Source organism: Pterocles gutturalis, unplaced genomic scaffold, assembly GCF_000699245.1.
Source record: "Pterocles gutturalis isolate BGI_N339 unplaced genomic scaffold, ASM69924v1 scaffold7816, whole genome shotgun sequence".
In the NCBI taxonomy this organism is placed as follows: domain Eukaryota; kingdom Metazoa; phylum Chordata; class Aves; order Pterocliformes; family Pteroclidae; genus Pterocles; species Pterocles gutturalis.
Genome location: NW_010102948.1, coordinates 52,586 through 72,125, shown reverse-complemented (window position 1 = coordinate 72,125; position 19,540 = coordinate 52,586). Strand labels below are relative to the sequence as shown.

The 19,540-nt window shown below is 35.2% G+C and overlaps 1 protein-coding gene across 1 annotated transcript in view; it reads right to left on the bottom strand.

Moving 5' to 3' along the window:
* LOC104471229 (zeta-sarcoglycan) overlaps positions 1 to 19,540 on the bottom strand; it is a gene marked incomplete at both ends in the record, with an annotated part of 63,677 nt that overhangs the window by 6,405 nt on the left and 37,732 nt on the right. Inside the window, one exon of the mRNA XM_010086493.1 lies at positions 6,505 to 6,577. Within this exon, the coding sequence (XP_010084795.1) occupies positions 6,505 to 6,577 (73 nt within the window). The remainder of the gene's footprint in view (positions 1 to 6,504; positions 6,578 to 19,540) is intronic.

Here is a 19,540-nt window from a genome sequence, read left to right as displayed (position 1 = left end):
CAAAAAAAAAAATAAATAAATAAAAACAGAAAAGGTTTGGTGGGTTTACTTTAAGTTACCTTTTTTAGGGCAAAAACCATTTTGGAGAAAACTAGAGAGAGATTTTTTACCTTCTACAATAGAAAATAGAGTGGAAGACTATGAAGAAGCCAAATAGCTTTTTTCCTTTCTTTTTTGGTAGTGAATTCTATCTTGAAATACAAGAAAGGATAGAATTAAAATTGCAGAATAAGATGTGTAAAGTCATTCATTCTTCTCTACTGCTTAGGCTACCTCTAGACTTCTCTGTATCATTATAAGCAATATGAGCTGTTTGGTAAACTGCAGAACTAATAGTTTTTATAAACTCATATACTCCCTGTACCTACCCACCACACAACACCCCATCCTCCGAACCTCCTGTTTTCTTATAAGCCACCTGTAGGAGCTCCAAATCCTTTGTCTGGCTTCAACATGGTGCTAGGACAAGAACCCAAATCACACTCTTTGCACCCACAACCACAACACTGCTAGAAACTCCATGTCTTCCATGTACTATAAGCATGATGTGACGATGAAGCAGCTGAAGGTAGTCTGAAACCATGTGTATATGAATGGGTAAATTGACAGCAGTAAATACTAGTAATACCTGCTGTTTTTTTTATTAAAGCATGTTAGCATCTCTAGTTAGGCACTGGTTTGCAGAAAACACAATGAAACTTAAGGATCTTTTGCCTTTCTATCAAATATTGATGAAACTGCCTATCTGCTTCACAAATTATCAGGCAGATGAGGGGAGAGAATAGATAGACAGACAGCAAAATTAAGAAGCCTTGTTGTTTTCTTGGGAAACTAGTTAAAGAGTGGCATAGAAAAGGGAGATACTCCTGGGAAAGGGAAAAAGAACTAGAGTGAAAAAGTCTCTGGGGATAAATTCAGTATAAGGAAAGACTACGGAAATTAAATGTAGCTGAAATAAAAAAAAATAAATATCCCTTTTTATTATTTCAGTAGTAAGCCTATTCACTTAAAATTATAAGAAAGATAGGAAATGAAAATATTATGGTTGTTACAGTGGCATTACCTGTCCTTAATGATATATAGTGCAAGTTTTATGGACTAGAAGTAGTATATTGAATCACGTTTAATCAGAAAAACTACAGTAAAGAGGAGTATGCAGGTATAGTGGAATAAGACTCTGTTTGGTTTGGAGGACAAAGTATTTCACAAATAAGTTCTGGCGTCACTAGCGTCAAACCCTCAGCTGATGGGGGGTTTGACTATTTTAAAAAAATTAGTCAAACATATCTTCCTGGAATAACTGTGAAAATTAAATACTTGAACAAAACGTCCTTTTGTATATAGTCCTAGGCTGGAACTATGTGGAACTAGCCTCCTGGACACACAGCAGCAGCTTGGGTCTGGATGCGGTGTAACAGCCCTGAGGCAACCTCAGATGCCACAAGACTTGCTGGAGCCAAGAGCACACAGCTGGGAGTTATTGAAACCCCAAGCATCTCCCTGTGGGACTCTGGACATCTCTGCTGGTCCCTGCTGTTGTTAGACCTTAGTGGGCTTCATGTAAAGATTCTCAGCTGCGTTCACACTAACTTGCAGAGTGTAAAGTTGCCTTGTCTTTCATCAACTCAGCACTGTGCAAATGCTTCCTATTGCTCCAAGCGTTACACAGGTTCTGCGATACAGTTATTCACAGGGTATTTTATTTACACTCATAACCCTGTTGGCCTGAGACAGCTATGTTTAGAGCCCATCTGTGTGTTTCTGAAACCATGGCATGGCAGAATCATAAAGCAAACATCATCCAGGAACTGATAATAAAGAATTTTAGTTGTCCCTGTTGTTCCTTTTGAAAGGCTATTCCAGAACCTCATGCATCTGAGAAGCAGAATGCTAATTTGTATCTAATATTTCATCCAATATTCACCATCATACTATTCAGTTTCACAATATTCTTATTCTAGTGCTCAAGATCTTCTGAATGCCAGTGGTTCCAAACCTGTGTACCTGCTTTTAGGAAAAAGAGTTTTATTAAAACTGGAAATAAGATCAGTGCTGAAGAAGCTCTCCTTGCAGTCTCCCTCCAGGCTGAAAGGAGGGATTTGAACAATACAATGTTTATTATATACCACTTAAAATTGCTTTAAATACACTCTTCTCTATCCTGCCTTTTTATTTCTCATTAGATACAGCACTATATCAAATACTTCACTTAAACTCCAGATGAGAGATCTACCTATACTGTTTTCTAGAAGTTCAGATATTTTATCAAGGGAAAAATATTTCTTTGGATTGGCACAATCTACTCACCTTCTATTTCATCCCAATTTCTACATATTGTCAGGCCCTTAATCATTCTTTAATGAATCTTTTAAAATAATTTTGTAAAGTATTACATACTAGTGAATTCAGACTAAAGGGTCTAACACACTAGATGACCCTTTTAATCCATTTTTTCCATCCATTTCACTAGAAGCATTACCTTTTACCAAACCATCAATCCCACAGTGTCTGTTTTTCAGTTTGAAAGCTTTATTACAAATTTTGGCTATTTGACCTTATTTTCACATTTAGTTCAGTCACAGATCGGCGATAGAGATTACCCAGCACCCTAAATTAACTTCACGAAACTCAGTGAATATTTCTATTTATTGCAATAAGAATACCTTTTTCCTTCATATCTCAGTTCCTACTAGAGCCTTTTCCCTTCTACAGTGTCAAATATAATCACTGTCATTGAACAGTAAAGCAAATTATTCTGTCAGTATAAGAGCCATACCTAGTTACCTTTTGTTCCTACTATGTTCCTATCTCCATAGTAATTATAACCTTCTATTACTGGCTTTCCTCTCTATTTATTTCAATTTTGGAGTTTACATATATATATGTATCTAAGCATATATATATGTAAAAAAAGAAGCTTGACTTGGCAATTTTTAAAATTTTCACTACACCCATCTTTATTTTTGTATGAATATGTATATTATATACGTATATAGCTAGGGATAAGACTAAGCAAGTTTCTGCCAATACACGTACCCAAACATTGAAATAACTATTTAAACACCAAACACAAATTCTGAAAACATAAATAGCAAATATTTCTATTTTATTGAAAAATAATACTGAGAAAGTAACTAGAACCTGACATTATTAAAATAGCATAGGAATGACACTCGGTTTTCTTATTGTACTGCTTTTTCTCCCTTTTGATGAGGTTTGGTTTATTACTTGGTTTCTGGGTAAAACATGAACAGAATCTCAGTGCTTTTGCTATTCCCCACCTGCTCAGATGACTAACAAGTTAACATCAAAATTCCTCTCTGATGCCTTCTCCAGCTCCAGGTTTTTACAGAATAGATGCTTTGCCCTATTAATAAACCACCCTTAAATGTCACAAAAGATGGCTCTTACAAACCATCAGGCAACTCTGAGTGAAAGAGAACCCTTGCACGAGATTTGTGTAGTTTCAATTCTTATCAGAGTTTGGTTCCTTGCTGCTTGATCAATTTTCATCTCATTATGCCCAGCATTAGCTTGCAGGATTAGCTGATAGTCAATGGTATGTGAGGCTTGACACAGAAGAGAAAAAAAAAAAAACCAACACCCTATTCAATTTGATCTTGCGGTTATCCCCAGAGAACAACAACAAAGTAATTTACTCCCTTATTAAGGAGGTTATTGAGGGCAAAGCTATCTGCATGTAACTACTGTCTGCCTCTTTTGTGCATGGATATTACCTATTAGTGCACCATGTTTTAATACGTTATTAGCCTAAAACCAATATTTGGGGACCTATTATATTGACAGTTTAGTTTTTCTAACTGTGTTACTGCGAGAAAAAGTGCTGAGAGAAATATGTAGATTAAATTATTAAGATATATTTCTTTTTCCTGATTATAAGGCATGATTTTTTTATGCTGCTTATCCCAGCTAATGAAAGTCAGATTTATTCAGTTTCGGGCAAATTAGAAGGAGTTTTTAAAATATCAAATGAATTTTATTTTTGCACAACATATTTTTAATAGCAAATATTACAGATGTTCGTCTGAAGACCACCTCAGAACCTGATTATAGAACAAAGAGTGGTTGAGGGAAAGTTTAGAAATGCAAAGTTAATATGAAAATATTAAATTAATATTAAAACATCAAACAGTTCTAGGACCCAGGCCAGAGCACTGGAACTCAATCATCTATGCAGCTAAATTGTTGCTGGCATATTTGAGAGTCAGCTGAGAGTCAAGTTACAACTCTCCCAATCAATTTGCAGGCACTATTTGGAGAGTAGCATGAGTCAAAGATCAATTCTGTTAGACTTTTATGTTGCAACTATTCTGTTCTAGAGGATAACATGATTTTGCAATCTCAGTGTAGTTGCATCAGTTGGGCCTGAGACCAGAAAATGCATTCTGGTATTGTTTTGTTTCGGTGATAGCGGTAGCTTCTGAGGCCATGAGGAAATGTCATATTAGGGTTGGGGACCTATTTGTTTGAGCATATTTATCAAAAAATAATCTAAATGGTAAATCACTGCTTTCTTACAACATTTTTTAAATTAGGCAAAAAAAGCCATTTTATTTTTTGGGAAAATGAATGCAGGGCTTGAACTTAAAAACTAAAAGATTGGGTTTTATTAAATCATTTGAAACAGAATTAAAAGACATATGGAAACTGGAATTTTCAAAGGTATATACATTATCTGAGTGTTTAACTGTATTTTGCTGTCAGAAAATATCACACAAACCCACAATTATTTATAGTTCTTTCAAGCTACAAGGCTAAAAAGGGTCAGCAGGTTAACTTCCAGAAAGGTTCACATCAAAAGCCAAGAAATCTCTGTCCTTATAGTAGCTGTCATCACTTTTAAAAGATGAAAATTATTTGAGAACTTTAAAAAAGGAAAATCACTGAATCCTAATATATAGGCGCACATGTGTACAAAAACTTGCAGAACAAATATAGACTGGATATATTAAGAATAAAATCACTTACACTTAAGCTAATGCTGCTTGACCAAACAGCAAGGGCTTCCGTTTCATCAATTTCTTTTAACAAAATGTTTGGGTTAAGTTGTTTATTAATGAGAGAACAGAAAGTTGAAAGGAAAATTCTCACCAAGTCCACCTTGGAAAAACGAGCTGAAGGAATGGTGGAGTTGGAAAACATTAAGCAACAATGGGCATCATGTCAATGAATAAAGCCAAAAGACAGGAGAGAGGGATGCCCAATATATGTTTCACAAGCAACATGAGGTAATTTTAACCCTAGTGAAACTAATTCTGAAGACATAGGATTGTTTGTTTTACCATACATTTGCACTCTGTTATTGTTATTTAATTATTAGAAAGAAGTAGACAAAGCAGTGTCTCCATATTATTTTGAGTGAGACAAGTTCCACCCTCTTACTCAAATTCTTGGGCCCCTGAAAAAAGGAAAGCCTGTTGTCTTTCCACTTTGATTTCTGCTGAACTCCCTTTGATTAGAGACCTTAATTTAGTGTAAATAACCAAACACAATCATTTAGTTCTTATATCCTGCATACAATAGTCAAACTTGTCCACATGGGCAGCTTCCTGAACATCATTTCTGCAAAATCATTACTGGTCAGTGATCCTAAATGCTTTTGCAAATATGGAGAAGAGCTTTTAACAATGCTTTTCTATAGCAAGTAATTGTAAACACTTCTGGGCAGGTAGAGATATATCATGTTTAGGAACCATAGTAGAATTGAAATAAAGTCTATACTGTTTCTCACCAGTTTTGCTAAGAGAAACACAAGGAAGGACCTTTGACTTTCAGTGATTGCCATATATTCTTGTCAGTCATCCATATAAATTACAGATCAGTATTTAGCAGTGCTCACACATGCACTTCAAGAAAAAGCTTTCATTATAAAACTTCCTAAATTTTCTCTTTCTTGGTCTATAGATGCTTTAGTAAGTTTTAGATTTGATTGTTTACTATTTATTTACTTATTTCTTGGCTTTTGCGAATATGTGTAGAAAACTTTGGATTTTTTACATTTACAAATGTAGCCTCACTTGGTAATGCATTTTAGAAGTGTGTGTGTGTGTGTGTGGTATTCAAAAAGCACAACTCAGAAACACCACTTCAAGAAAAAACCTGGGACCACTTACTTTAACTTGACATATATTCTGTAACAGATCATTAAAAAAAAACCTAAAAATCTGGATCTGTTGCTATTAAACAGTATTGTACACAACTGACACCTCACTATTCCAATCTCTGGGGAAAGTATGCTTTTCAAGCATTCCGCTACCAGAGGCAAGTAATTTATAAAAAGTAATGTATATTAACATTTTGTGTGACAGAAGTTTGAGGGGTTTTTTTGTCTAGTTAGAACAAATTGAAGCCTACCAGTGTTTTGGATATGTATGAGTCATTAAGTAGGCACTATATATTACTATACAGATATTTGATTTTAATCAAGACTTAATTATTTTTTAGAATACTTGATTTTAAAACAACTTTTTAAACAACACCTACTTGAGATCTTGGGAAGGTTCTGCTCTGATGTGGGGTGTCTCCACAGAGTGCCCAAACACTGCCCCTTCTGTGCCTAAAATACATAAATAAAATGCAGTATAATTACTTTGGAAAATGAAAACACATTGAAAAGTATGCCACAAATTAACATTTTTTAGGACAAAATCTCTGATTGTATCCTTTTTAACAATTTTCAATGTTTCTTCATATTTATGTTTGCATTTCTATATCAAAATCTGGACTGACATCATGTGAAACCTTAGACTTCTGCTTCTCAGTAGATGAATTTCACATACAAATCTGAAAACATTTATAGATCCAAAGTTTTCACCACTGACTTGCCTGAATGCTCATCCCAACACTTAGGAGATGAATCATTTTACAGAGAAGGAAAAGGATATCATAGGTTTGTTTGACAAAAACACATTTTAGAATTATCTATTTTTTGCGTGATACTAATTTTGATTACTTAAATTGAGAAACCAAGCTTTCAAAACTTTTGAAATAATAGTCTACCACCTGAAGTTCCTAGCCTGAATCTAAACATCTGACAGCTTCAGAGTTTCCTTCCATCGGAGCTTTCTCACTGAAAACCTTTGCTCTTAAAGAAATGAGAGAGACTTCTTTGGTATGTCCTTTGGTTTCAGTGTTGGTAGTGGATGCACATGTACCTCCTATGGGGCACTCAAAATCAAGGCAAAGAAAATGGGTAACTACTTCCTAAAACTGAAATGATTGTCTACTGAATTTTAACTTCTGTAACTAGGCCCAAGTTGCATATGATAATTCTACATTTTGAATTACAAGACCAAGATTTGATTTTTCATTGAAAAACTCCTTTCCAATGAAAAGATTAGGGTAGTGATAAATGCTCACTGAAGCAATTTTTGAAAAAAATTTTGAAAAAAGGACAAATATTTACACAATCCATTTATTAAATGCAGTTATTTTTTAAAGAGGATGAAAAAAAGACCAAAAAAATTAATAAATATCTGAGTAAAGCAAGTTCTTTGTTAAAATAACAGAAAACTCAATAAACTGACATGCAGAGAAGAGCACTATATAATCAGCATTTCTCTTAACTCTCAGACACAAGGATTGAACATATAACAGTCATATATATCACTCAATTTACATTTAATAACCTACCTATGTTGCTAGGCATTCAAAAGTTACATCTTTTTTTTTTCTTCCTGAATCCTATCATCATGTCTATTTTTCTTTACTGATTTGTCCAATACTGTTATATTTGTCTTCCACTTATATAAACTTGGTTGGTTTTTTTGGGTTTGTTGTTGTTGTTGTTGTTTTGGTTTTTGGTTTTGCTTTTGTTTTTTTTTTTCTTTTAAACAATATCCGTGTGCCTGTAAGCTTTCAGTTTCCTTCTCTAGATGGTGTACTGGGCACTGTGTAATAAAAATAGCCTAGAACTACCATGTGAAACTCTTTCCAACAGGGAACTGCCACTAAAGATGAAAGAATTGAATAAAAACACATGTAAAACAGGTAATGCATTTACCTTCTATCACCAGAAAGAAGATCAAGGAAACTGTCTGGGATAATTATAGCTGATTACTAAATATTCTGGGATTAATTGCCATATTTCAATAACAGAAGTTTTCTTATGTTCTGAGCCTTGAATGTTGAGTAAACTTAAAAATATACCAACAATATCTCACAGTAGCTGTGTAAGAAGTGCTCAGCGAAACAGAGGCACCACTCTAATTGTTACAATATTTTAAATAAAATCAAGTATTTTCAATTATTTAAATATTTCACTTAAATATTTCACACATTTTTTCATAAATTTTAGCTGTTAATGGAAATAGATATTTAGATATTTTTGCAGTTAACCAATAACATTTAGTAAACTGATACTAGGAGGATTTGATAGTAGAAGGAGACTATGGAATGTTTAATTGATAATACCATTTTACAGTGTTAAAGAGAAAACGACCTGAGCAAGAATAAAAAATAAAATCTAATTAAACATCAAACTAAAGTACTGTCAGAAAATTGTCATTGTTAGTAATCTTCTAAACTCCACTTTCATTAAAAAAAAGGTGAAAAAACCCCAAACAAACAACTTCTAAACTCCACTTTCATTAAAAAAAAGGTGAAAAAAACCCAAACAAACAAAAACCTTCATGGAGTATCAAACAGAGGAACAGGGTACTTCTGAGAGTCATGAAGTAAAGTTCTAGGTTGTTATCTCCAGAAATCTACAAGCTTTACAAATATCTTGGCAAAGCATACCGAAGACAGTTTCATTACAACTGCTGCTTTGAAGATCTCAAAAGGAAACAAACAAATCCACTTTCTATAACCAAACTGTGCTGAGTGTTATGGAGAACCACAGGAGGGAAAAAACAGCAAATCTGTTTACCTAGAAGTATTCACAGATGTGCTGTGCAGAATCTGCTTTTTAAACCTGACATTGACTTGCAATTCTGCTACCTTTAAGAGATAGGAATAGCATGTTTGTATAGCCAGGCTTTCTGTCACTCATAATAAATATCATCACCATCTATAACGGCAAGCAAGAAATTCTATTGGAGCTGAATATCAGAAATCAAAGAGTGGGCTTCTAGATCCCATTCACCCTTTTCACCAGAAAAATTAAATATTTCAAGGCCAAGGGCTTTTTTTTTTTTTTTTTTTGAAGGTGGCAATAGGATATGAAGATATAAATAACCGAGCAGGACGCAGAATTGACAGTCTTTACTTAGGAAAAGAACACAGCTGTTTGAAAGAGCAGAATTAATATAAAGATGTATAAAACATCACTGTAGTATGACTCAGACACTAAATCAATCAGAAGTGCCAAAGATAATTTTAAGCGAAGACTGATAACAAAAGATAAATGACAGCTGGTTCTAAGCCAGCATTAGTATCAGCAGCATTTGTTTAAAAGATGAGAAAATGTTTCTCCCCTAACAAAATAGAAATTTGGAAAAAAATACAAACTCCGTCCAAGCAGACTGAAAAACGAGGCAGGCAGAATTAAGGATAAACTGATATAATGAAATAAAATATAATTAAAACTCAAACCAAAGGTGCTCCTTTTGTTATTTGAAGACATGTTTTTTTCTTCTCATATGGACTCAAAAGTGAAAGTATAACAGTTCTTGTGGTAAATGCTTCATCCTCAGAAAATATGCCATCAACAAGTTCAGTAATATCCCCAATTCCTTTTATTTTATACTGGAAGAAAAGCAGGCAGTTACAATTATCTTGTTTTCAGTAAGAAAGGTGAAAAAGATGAGCTAGCCAGAATTTACTGATGTGTTTCCAACAGTTAAACATCAGGATCCAGAAAAACAGAAAGGGATTGTACAGGAAATAAAAGACATGGATCAGCATTACTTAAAAATACAGAACAGAAGAAAAACTATACGAAGGTATTCTTTATTTTTTTATTTATTATATGTAAATCTGTAGTGCTTTGTTGGGAAGTTAGATCATGTAGTTTAGTACTGCTTAGGAAAAGGTGCTACGAACATACCTTTCTGTGAATAATAAATATGACAATATAAATCAGGATTCAAAGTGAATAGCATGATTTTTTAATGAAATAAATGTACTTCAGGTATTTAATATTTTACAATGTTAAAACACTTATTTTTTTACAGAAATAAGGCAAGGATCTATTAACCATATTACCTGACATACAGAATCATAACCAAGACCTACATTGAGATGAGTGAAATTCTAGAGAGAGATGAATGAATACAAAAAAAGAATAAAAATAAAAGACTTGAACCTTCAAGCCCTTCCAAGTACAGCTCAAAAGGAAGTAGATATGGAACTGAATTCAAAGGAACAGGAGTTAGAACTGATAGCTATAAAAAGTGAACCTTTCAGAGAAAATAAAATAGCAAGGGCTCGGAGGATGTGCAAATTATGTCAAATCAAAACTGTAACTGTAACTGAATAAAATTACTCTCACCTCCACCTTCCAGTGGAAGAGAATGAATTAAGTACAAACTTCACTAAGAAGCATCTGTGAAAGCAAATTACTGGTCAAAGAATACCAGTTGCTATAGAGGTTGCTGGAGAAAACTCAGTAAATAGCACAAGTCAGGCAAAAAGACCAAAAGTCCAATTCTGTATTTATAGAGAAACTTCTTTACGAACAGCAGATTTATAAACACCAGACCTTTAAAACATACTTTTTTTTGACACAGAGCAAATCAAAGTGACCCTTTTACTACAAGCAAAACTAGTCACATGTTCATGCTGAAACTGAATATTCAGAATTCAGAGACACCAGTGTAAACCACTCATTTCTGCTCAATTTACTGGTTACTGAAATTCAGCTTTTGGGAAATGGTAAGTTTAACAAAATGGAAGTACAACACTGGTATTTGGTACTGGATTATATATGCTTATGTATGTGCACGCTGAGGAAATTTTGCATTTATATAACAAGCAAACGATGTGTTCCTAATTGATGAGTTAGTTCATACAACACGGGAACCTTTGTGTGACTTATTAAAGTGACTAGCATGAAAAGACCAGCAGCCAAGCATATTGATTAGTAGAGCTATTTATTTTGTGCTAAAACAATGCCAGCTGAAGCACTGATGAGCCAAGCTTCAAAAACTAAAAAATTATTTTGTTGTGAAAAATGAAACATATAGTAGGATTACCCCACTCCTTCACATCATTCTTATAAGCAAATCACCTCAAATGTACTGAGAATGGAATTGTATCGCACTTTGATGTGTACCAATTCTACGGCACTGCAGTATCACAAACACAGCTGAATCTTATTACCTTGATCTTTCTCTAGGTTTTCCAGAAACTGCAAGTAACAATATGATGAAGTACTAAGATTATGCAAGTATTAGACTGTAATGCCAATTTGTCCTCTGAGTTAGAAAGTTTAAAGAAGATTTTGTAAAATATTTATAATTTTTAAAGCTTGTCATCTTACTTGTTGTAAATTTATTATTAAGTTAAAGCATCCACAGGTCTCACAGAGAAATGTGAGTAATTGATCAAGATTGCTTTACCATTACAGAGACCTTGAAAACAAAGAGTTTAGGTTCTAAAAGTTTAAGTGCAATAAAAAACATGACCTAATTCTTAATTATTTTACCATGTATACATACCTATAATTTAAAATTTTTGTGAGATTAGCTACCTGTTGTTCAACATTAAAACATTGGAAGACTTGATCACTGCCAGACTGAGAAAAACCAGAAATATTCAACTAGGCAGATCAATGGCCATAAAGACCACAGAAAATACTTTCTGCTTCTTTTCTAAAAGCCCAGTTATTATAAGTTATCTTGGGCTGACTAGAAACCCAAAGGAGTCAGAATGCAGGTTCTGAACCATATGTTGATTGTGCAGCTCTTCAAGAGTTTCAATTTTAATAAATAGCTTGAAATGTAGTTTAGCTACATACTTATAAAAGTACAATGAAACTGGATTTTAGCTGTGGAGGTGTACATAACTAAAATGAAAGCAAGTAGTCTATTTATGTGGAAACATGCTTTGCATGATTGATGGGATTTCAATCTTGCAGAGACCCCCAGCAGTAAAACTGACTAATGTTAAATAGCAAAGGTTTCAGGTATGATATTAACGTGGCCATATTGGAGATATATTACAGGTAGGAAGCTGTAGTATGGCCTGACTAGATGCAGCTATTCACTTGTAAACTAAAGCATGAGCATTGAAGTCTTCAGAAGTAAGCTGTTATTAAAAAGTAAATTCTAAAATGAATTATTTAGATTCATTACTCAAGGCCCTTGTACATGACTGGTGTTTGATGCATATTTTCTGTAAGGCAACCTTACAGACTGGTAAGCAAGACTTCTACTAAGCCTCTAATTCAGATAAGAAGAATGAGTTCCCCAACAAATTAAAATTCAGCATCTTCAGTGTGATAAAGCTTGATCAAAGCAAATCACAACTCCAGGAAATACTTGCAAAATTGCAAGAGTCAGTATTTATCTTCTTAAATATCATCTTAACTTCTATTGAATGCAAACATTTTATACTTTGCTTCCTGATTGTGAGCAGTGAAGACACCTGTTGCCTTGCAATGCAAATACAGCTGGATTATGCCTATGTGTTTAGTTGCTCATCCACATATTTGTTTGAAGATTCACATCCAAAATCTATGTTTGGCCACCATTTGGTTTACTCTGCTGAAAAAGTGAATCTGTTTGAATAAAATTTGGACTTATCATAGTAGTAACATAACTCAAGTAACAATTGGAAACGGTTATTCTAAATGCTACCTCTAGGACGACAAAAGTCAACATATTTAAATTAAACTGCTGAGAAGTAACATTAAAATTGAATATTTCTTCAAAACAGGAATGAAACTGAAAAATATATATGGGTTTAACAAAGAACAAGATTAAAAAATAATAGTTTTTGTAACACCTTTTACTTTTTTCCTCTGTGATGTATGAAGGAGGGAGACACACCTGACGATAACAATTATTAACTACAACCTTTTTGTGCTTGAAGTAACAGTCTCCTTGAAAAGTTACAACAGCTAGATATATAAATATACTTAAAGCTTAAATTTACATTTCACAGTAAATTCCTGAAAAACCAAAAAGTCATCTTCTTTTCCTAGGTATATATGATAGTCCAGGTTTGCATTTTTCTTAAAAAGATTTAAATGATTCTGGGTTCACAACAGTGGAACACAGAACAAAAATTGTCCTTGTCTACACTCAAAAAATTTAATTTTAATAGGATTATTTTTTTATTTAATAGAGCAAAAAGACTATGTTTTCACTTTGTTGTACAAGATAACCCCAGAATTTGGAACACTCAGGCTTATGCTCTAAGGAATATGTCAATAAGTTACAAAACAGAATTGCTGTTTCCTTGATGAAAAATGAATGAATCAGTGAATGTGAGGACTATCACACAACAGTCAGTAGCTTCATAACCAGGGGACCCACCTGGGGCATAAAAGAATGAAACATGAACTTGGATATCTCAAGCATAAAATGAAGGCTTTAAGTTCAAAGCTAATTTAATTACCTTATAATTTTATCTTGATTTTTACTAAAAGCAAAGTGTTATGTATTTGTACAGAATACTATGGAAAAATGTTAGAATCTGAAGGGGGGAAAATGTGAGAATGAGAAAATTGTTTCTCACCTTGTTTCAAGAGCAATCAATGAAAATTTCCCATTTCAAATCTTTCTGAAAATTCTATAATGTACTGCTGCCTTTCTACAAAATCTAGCCAGGAATTTCTCTTCAATTTGTCTCAAAAAGATCTAAAACAAAAGAATTTTGACAAAAGAAATATCTTCAGTTAAGATATTCCATAAATAAATGGTTTGATTTTCAAAAGTCAAAAGCTCAGAGGAATTTATCAGGAGTTTCTCCATTAAGCCTAGATATCTGTCCTGGGTTCAGCTGGGATAGGGTTAATTTTTCACAGACGCGGGGAGGTGGGCATAGCCAAAGGGATATTCGATACTGTGCTGACCTCATGCCCGGGATATAAGGGGAAGCTAGCCGGGAGAGGGGTGGGAGTCTTTGTGAAGCTGTTGGTGGTGAGAAGCTTTCCATTGTATCAGTGTTTTCATTGTATTCTGTCTCTCCTTTTTCTCGTGTTGTATTATTAAAATCTGTCTTTACCTCAACTCATGAGGCTCCACCTTTTTTTTTATCCTTTCCCCCATCTTACCAGGAGGGGGAAAAGCAGGTGGGGGAGGGGAGGGGGCGACCTCGTGGTGGTGGTCCTGACCCAAGACAACATCTCATTAGATGCCTAAATTAGGAGTACAGATTATTTATATTTTGTCTATAGACAAAAAAAGAGAAATTGGCACCTCTAGAGAATATTTAACTACTGATACTGGACTGAGACTACAGCAATAATGCATGCAGCCTAAGCACCTTGAAGTTTTTGCCTTCATCATCTGGTCAGCAGTTGACACATCTGAATTTTATCTAAATTGGGAGAGTTTGTTTGGAAATTTCACTTTAACTATATCAGAAGACATCTAAATTAGCCTCAGCATTAAAACTGATTCATAGGGTGCCTTATACAGGTTTTAGTTGACAGTTCTTTATGTCGTGTATAAATGTGCATTTATTTCTGTTCTCTGCTTTGCCATTACTGCAGCATATTAAAAAATTGTTATCATGTGATAATTACTGCTGCAATCTTACAATTTAGTAAATTCTTTTATTGATGCAAAAGGAAGCCACAAAGCATCAGGACTATTATCCAGATTTTTGAAATAGCTCTACTATAGTGTTTTTACTTTATAAGAATTAGCATGCCATTGATAAATTATAATCAAATATTTAGATATGCGCATTTGTGCACCCTGTAGTAGGTACTAATACAATTATAAAAAGTCTATCATATCCAAATATATAGTATGTATTTTAAAAGTCCCTGTAAAAATGCCTTCAAATACTTCTGAATTCATGAAAAAATGAAAATGTGAGAGGAGTCCTCACATGTATTTCTACAATGCTGAAATGGAGATATGTTGATATAACACATTTTGGTACCTATAAGACCAAAATGAAACAAAAATGTTAGTATCTCCAGTTATTGAAACTCACAATTTTTTTTTTGCAGACATGAGAAATAAAATGAAGCTATAATATCAGTTGTTAAAAAGTTTCTATTTGATATTACCACTACTTATCTTGATTATCACTGATCATGACTGTACTTTTTATTCCTGCTCTTTATTAATGTTCTGGTTTTCTCTTCTCTGAGTAAATTACACAGATGAGTACAGCACATGCAAACCAGGCATTGCCACAATGCAAAAGGGCAAGCAATTTAACTTAGATAAGTTTTTACAGCAGTTTCAAATGGAAATTCTGCAGCTGTGAGAGGGTGAACGTGCAACAGTAATTTTGTCACTTAATATTCTCACCTTCAAGTCAGCATAGCAGTGAAGCAAGCCTTTTAATTTAGCAACAAAATGGAAGCAGGTGTATTTCAAATCTGTTAACTGCAATGACTAAACCACCAACAGTCATGTTAGCAAATGCATGACTGTGTGTGATCTGTATTAATCACAGAATCATAGAATGGCCTGGGTTGAAAAGGACCTTAAAGTTCATCTAGTTTCAGCCCCCCTGCTGTGGGCAGGGTTGCCAACCACTAGAGCAGGCTGCCCAGGGCCCCATCCAGCCTGGTCTTGAATGCCTCCAGGGACGGGACATCCAAACCTCTCTGGGCAACCTGTTCCAGTGCCTCACCACCCTCTGCATGAAAAATTTCCACCTAATATCCAACCTAAATCTCCCCTCTCTTAGTTTAAAACCATTCCCCCTCGTCCTGTTGCTATCAACCCCTGTAAACAGTTGCTCCACCTCCTTTTTATAGGCTCCCTTCAAGTACTGGAAGGCCGCAATGAGGGCTCCCTGAAGCCTTCCTTTCTCCAAGCTAAGCAAGCCCAGTTCCCTCAACTCTGATATTAATCACAGGAAAGACTGCATATTTTCTGCAGGAAAGGACAAGCTACTAAAGCACACTGCAATATGCTGACGTTGGCCAAAATACACATCTTTTGACAAAGGCTCAGATGTTTTTGCGGGCAAGAACCAAAAGAGAGATGCCACATATTTTGCAAAGGCTGCGGGAAGAAGGCTTATGGCAATAACTTACTGCTAGATCTACCACTCCATTTTCAAGATATGACTGAGCTGGTCACAGAGTAATTAATCAGTGCCAGTCTCAATATTTCCTTTTATGTCACCAAGGAGCCGTATCAGGACTCAGATTCTAACCACAATTCATATTACCTGGCAAACCTTGGAACAGCCCAGCTCTGCTGTGAGCCTTTTGGCATAACCCTAGTCTAGTCTTTGCTCTCTTACTCCTTGTGAGTTTGGAGAGACTCAAAAATCACACTCCCGTCACTGCTGCAATATACCTATCATAAACACACTGTATGACTTTTGAGGTTCAAGCACTTTTCATACACTTCTTTTTCAACACTTGCTACATACCACGGCATGTCTAGCTAAAATTAGCAAAGCAGGCTTTACTTCTGCATGAAAATTCAGTGTGGTCATCTGTCAGAGAAACCTGCTGTTCACATCCTTGTAGACATTAAACTACATCATGTTCAGGCACTTTCAGAACAGAATACTGAACACTGGGCACCAGGATTGCCATGTCTAGGGAACAGAGCATCATACAATTTGACAGTCATCACAAAATCAGTTGTTTTGCGTTACCATTTTTAAGTTAAAATTACAGAAATAATATATTTCCTATGTCCCGCTGTCAACTAAAGACCTTACCAGGTTCAAAGACAGGTTAAGAGACAAAAAATAAAAGCTTTCTTATTTTGCATTGTCTTCAGATCAACTCTATGAAGTATTTCTCTGTATTACTTAGTTAACAAACTGTCATGATGCTTACTGATCCATCCTTTCAGCTTTCACTGAAGAGAACCTTACTCGGAAAGACCTCTATTCCTACATTCTTAAAACTTCCAAAGGAATTTATTTCTTTTAGATTCAATCTTCCTTGTCCTTTAGTCTCCCTCTGGCCTACAGACATCTTATCACTGTAAGTAATGTGTTCTGTTTTCTTCAGCAGGATACTCCCTCTGCCCCTTTCCCTGTTTTGTGTTACAAATTCCTTTTAATATCTATACTAATTTTTCACATTAATGTTTTGCCAAAATGAAATTGTTTAAAGTTACTCTTAGTTTTGTCACCACAAAAAAAAAAAAAAAAAAAGAAAGAGTATTTTCCTAAAACTTTAAATTCAGAAACTCTAACTGGTCTTTTGCTTTCATCCTAAATCTAGGTATAAACCAGGGAGGTGAAGTCCAAGAATGACAGTGTGAAGAAGAAATATTGGAAGTATAAAAAAGCCTGAAAACTGTCCTGACAGCTAAAACACGAAACAAACTTGTTGATAAATACTCTTTCTTCACAGTATGCTTTATCTATTGCATTTTTTTCTGCTCCACACTGAGAGTGTAAAAAGATTTTAAAAGTAGTCCATCATGTAGTAATGCTGCTAAGACAAAAATAGCAAAAATAATACAACCAGTTTACTTTATAGGAAAATAAATATTTTTTAAAAACGTATTTCCCTTTCACATTTAATGAGGAAAGACCTTCACATGTAACTACCAATCCTACCTCATGCTTTCAACCATAAATTGGGAAAGGAATTTTTGAAGTGAACCTAGCATTCTGGCTACCACCAGTATTTTGCTTTATTGATCTTGGATACATCCTGTGTCTTAGTGTGATATCCAGGTACTTTAAAAACCTTACATGCTGCTGTATCTAGACCTTTGACCACCATAACATACTCGCTTTACAGAAAGCGATGCAGAAAAAGGACATGAAAAAGCACTGTTCCTCGTTACACTGTAAGCAGTGTAAGCTACAGTACTTGCTGTCATTTCTATCACACTTTATGTATCAGATTGGTTTAGAAGGATGATGACTTAAGGGTAAAGTCTCCACTTGAGTTAAATTACATTTTGGCATTTGTAAAGGAATAAGGCTACCTGGAAGAACGGCAAGGCATTTGTGCGTGCATGATTGTGTATGTGTGTGTTTAGATCTATGCTCTAGCAGTCTTTTTCTAGCATGCTCACAAAATATGTTTCAAATGTTTTACAAACCTACCAATAGGTTCAGTGAAAACCAAGATATTTCACTGAATCACAGAATGGTTTGGTTTGGAAGGGACCTTAGAGATCATTTAGTTCCAACCCCCCTGCCATTAGAAGGGACACCTTCCACTAGACCAGGTTGCTCAAAACCTCATCCAGCCTGGCCTTGAACACCTCCAGGGATGGGACATCCACAGCTTCCCTGGGCAACCTGTTCCAGTGCCTCATCACCCTCACAGCAAAGAATTTCTTCCTTATATCTAGCCTAAATCTGCCCTCTTCCAGTTTAAATCCACTACCCATTGTCCTGTCGCTACATGCCCTTGTAAAAAGTCCCTCTCCAGCTTTCCTGTAGGACCCCTTTAAGTAACTGGAAGGACACTATAAGGTCCACCCAGAGCCTGCTCTTCTCCAGGCTGAACAACCCTAACTCTCTCAGCCTCTCCTCACAGGGGAGGTGCTCCAGCCCTCTGATCATCCTTGTGGCTCTCCTCTGGACCCGCTCCAACAGCTCAACATCCTTGTGTTGGGGGGTCCAGAACTGGATGCAGTACCCTAGGTGGGGTCTCACAATAGCAGGGTAGAGGGGCAGAGTCACCTCCCTTGACCTGCTGGGCACACTTCTCTTGACGCAGCCCAGGATGCGGTTGGCCTTCTGGGCCGCGAACGCACACCGCCGGCTCATGTTCAGTTTTTCATCTACCTAATTCTAATGCCTTCTAAGCAGGAACAGCTAGATAAACATACCCATTACTGTCATTAGTGTTGACAGGATCAATACAAGTGTTCCTAATATATGAAACCAGTGCATACCAAATTTACGGTATGCATATTTACTTCAGTTTATCTGTGAATATAACATATACCATCAGGAAACACAGATATGTAGGTTTTAGTGTGGGCTACCAACTACCGTATGATGATTTCTGAAAGGTCTCTAGTTGCTTTGCCTTCCTAAGCTCATTCATCTTTTCTTGTAGTGAAGTGTGCTTGTTCATGCAGCTTTCTCATCTTCCCCTCAGTGTACAGAATCTTACTTAAAAGTCAAGTTGAAAATACACACCAAAATGAACTAATTTCTAAACCAGAAATAAGAGAAACACACTATACAAAGTACACAGAATGAAACAAAGGACAAGAGAATGGTCTCTTTTTATGTCCAAAACTAAATTCTTTTCGTTTTCTCACCAGTAAGACAAAAGGGTATGTATACAAATATGCAAAATGTAAATGTTATTTTAGAATGTCAGCGTGGTTAACCATGGATGTTTTAGTTTGCCAAGATGCGATCAAAACCAGACACATCTGTTGTGTTTTCTTCTGTTCATATACTTCTAATGACACTCTGTGAATGAATCCTGTGAAATGACAGTGTTTTGTAGTGTTGCTCTTTGTTTCAAAACATTGCAGTTTAGAACTAACTT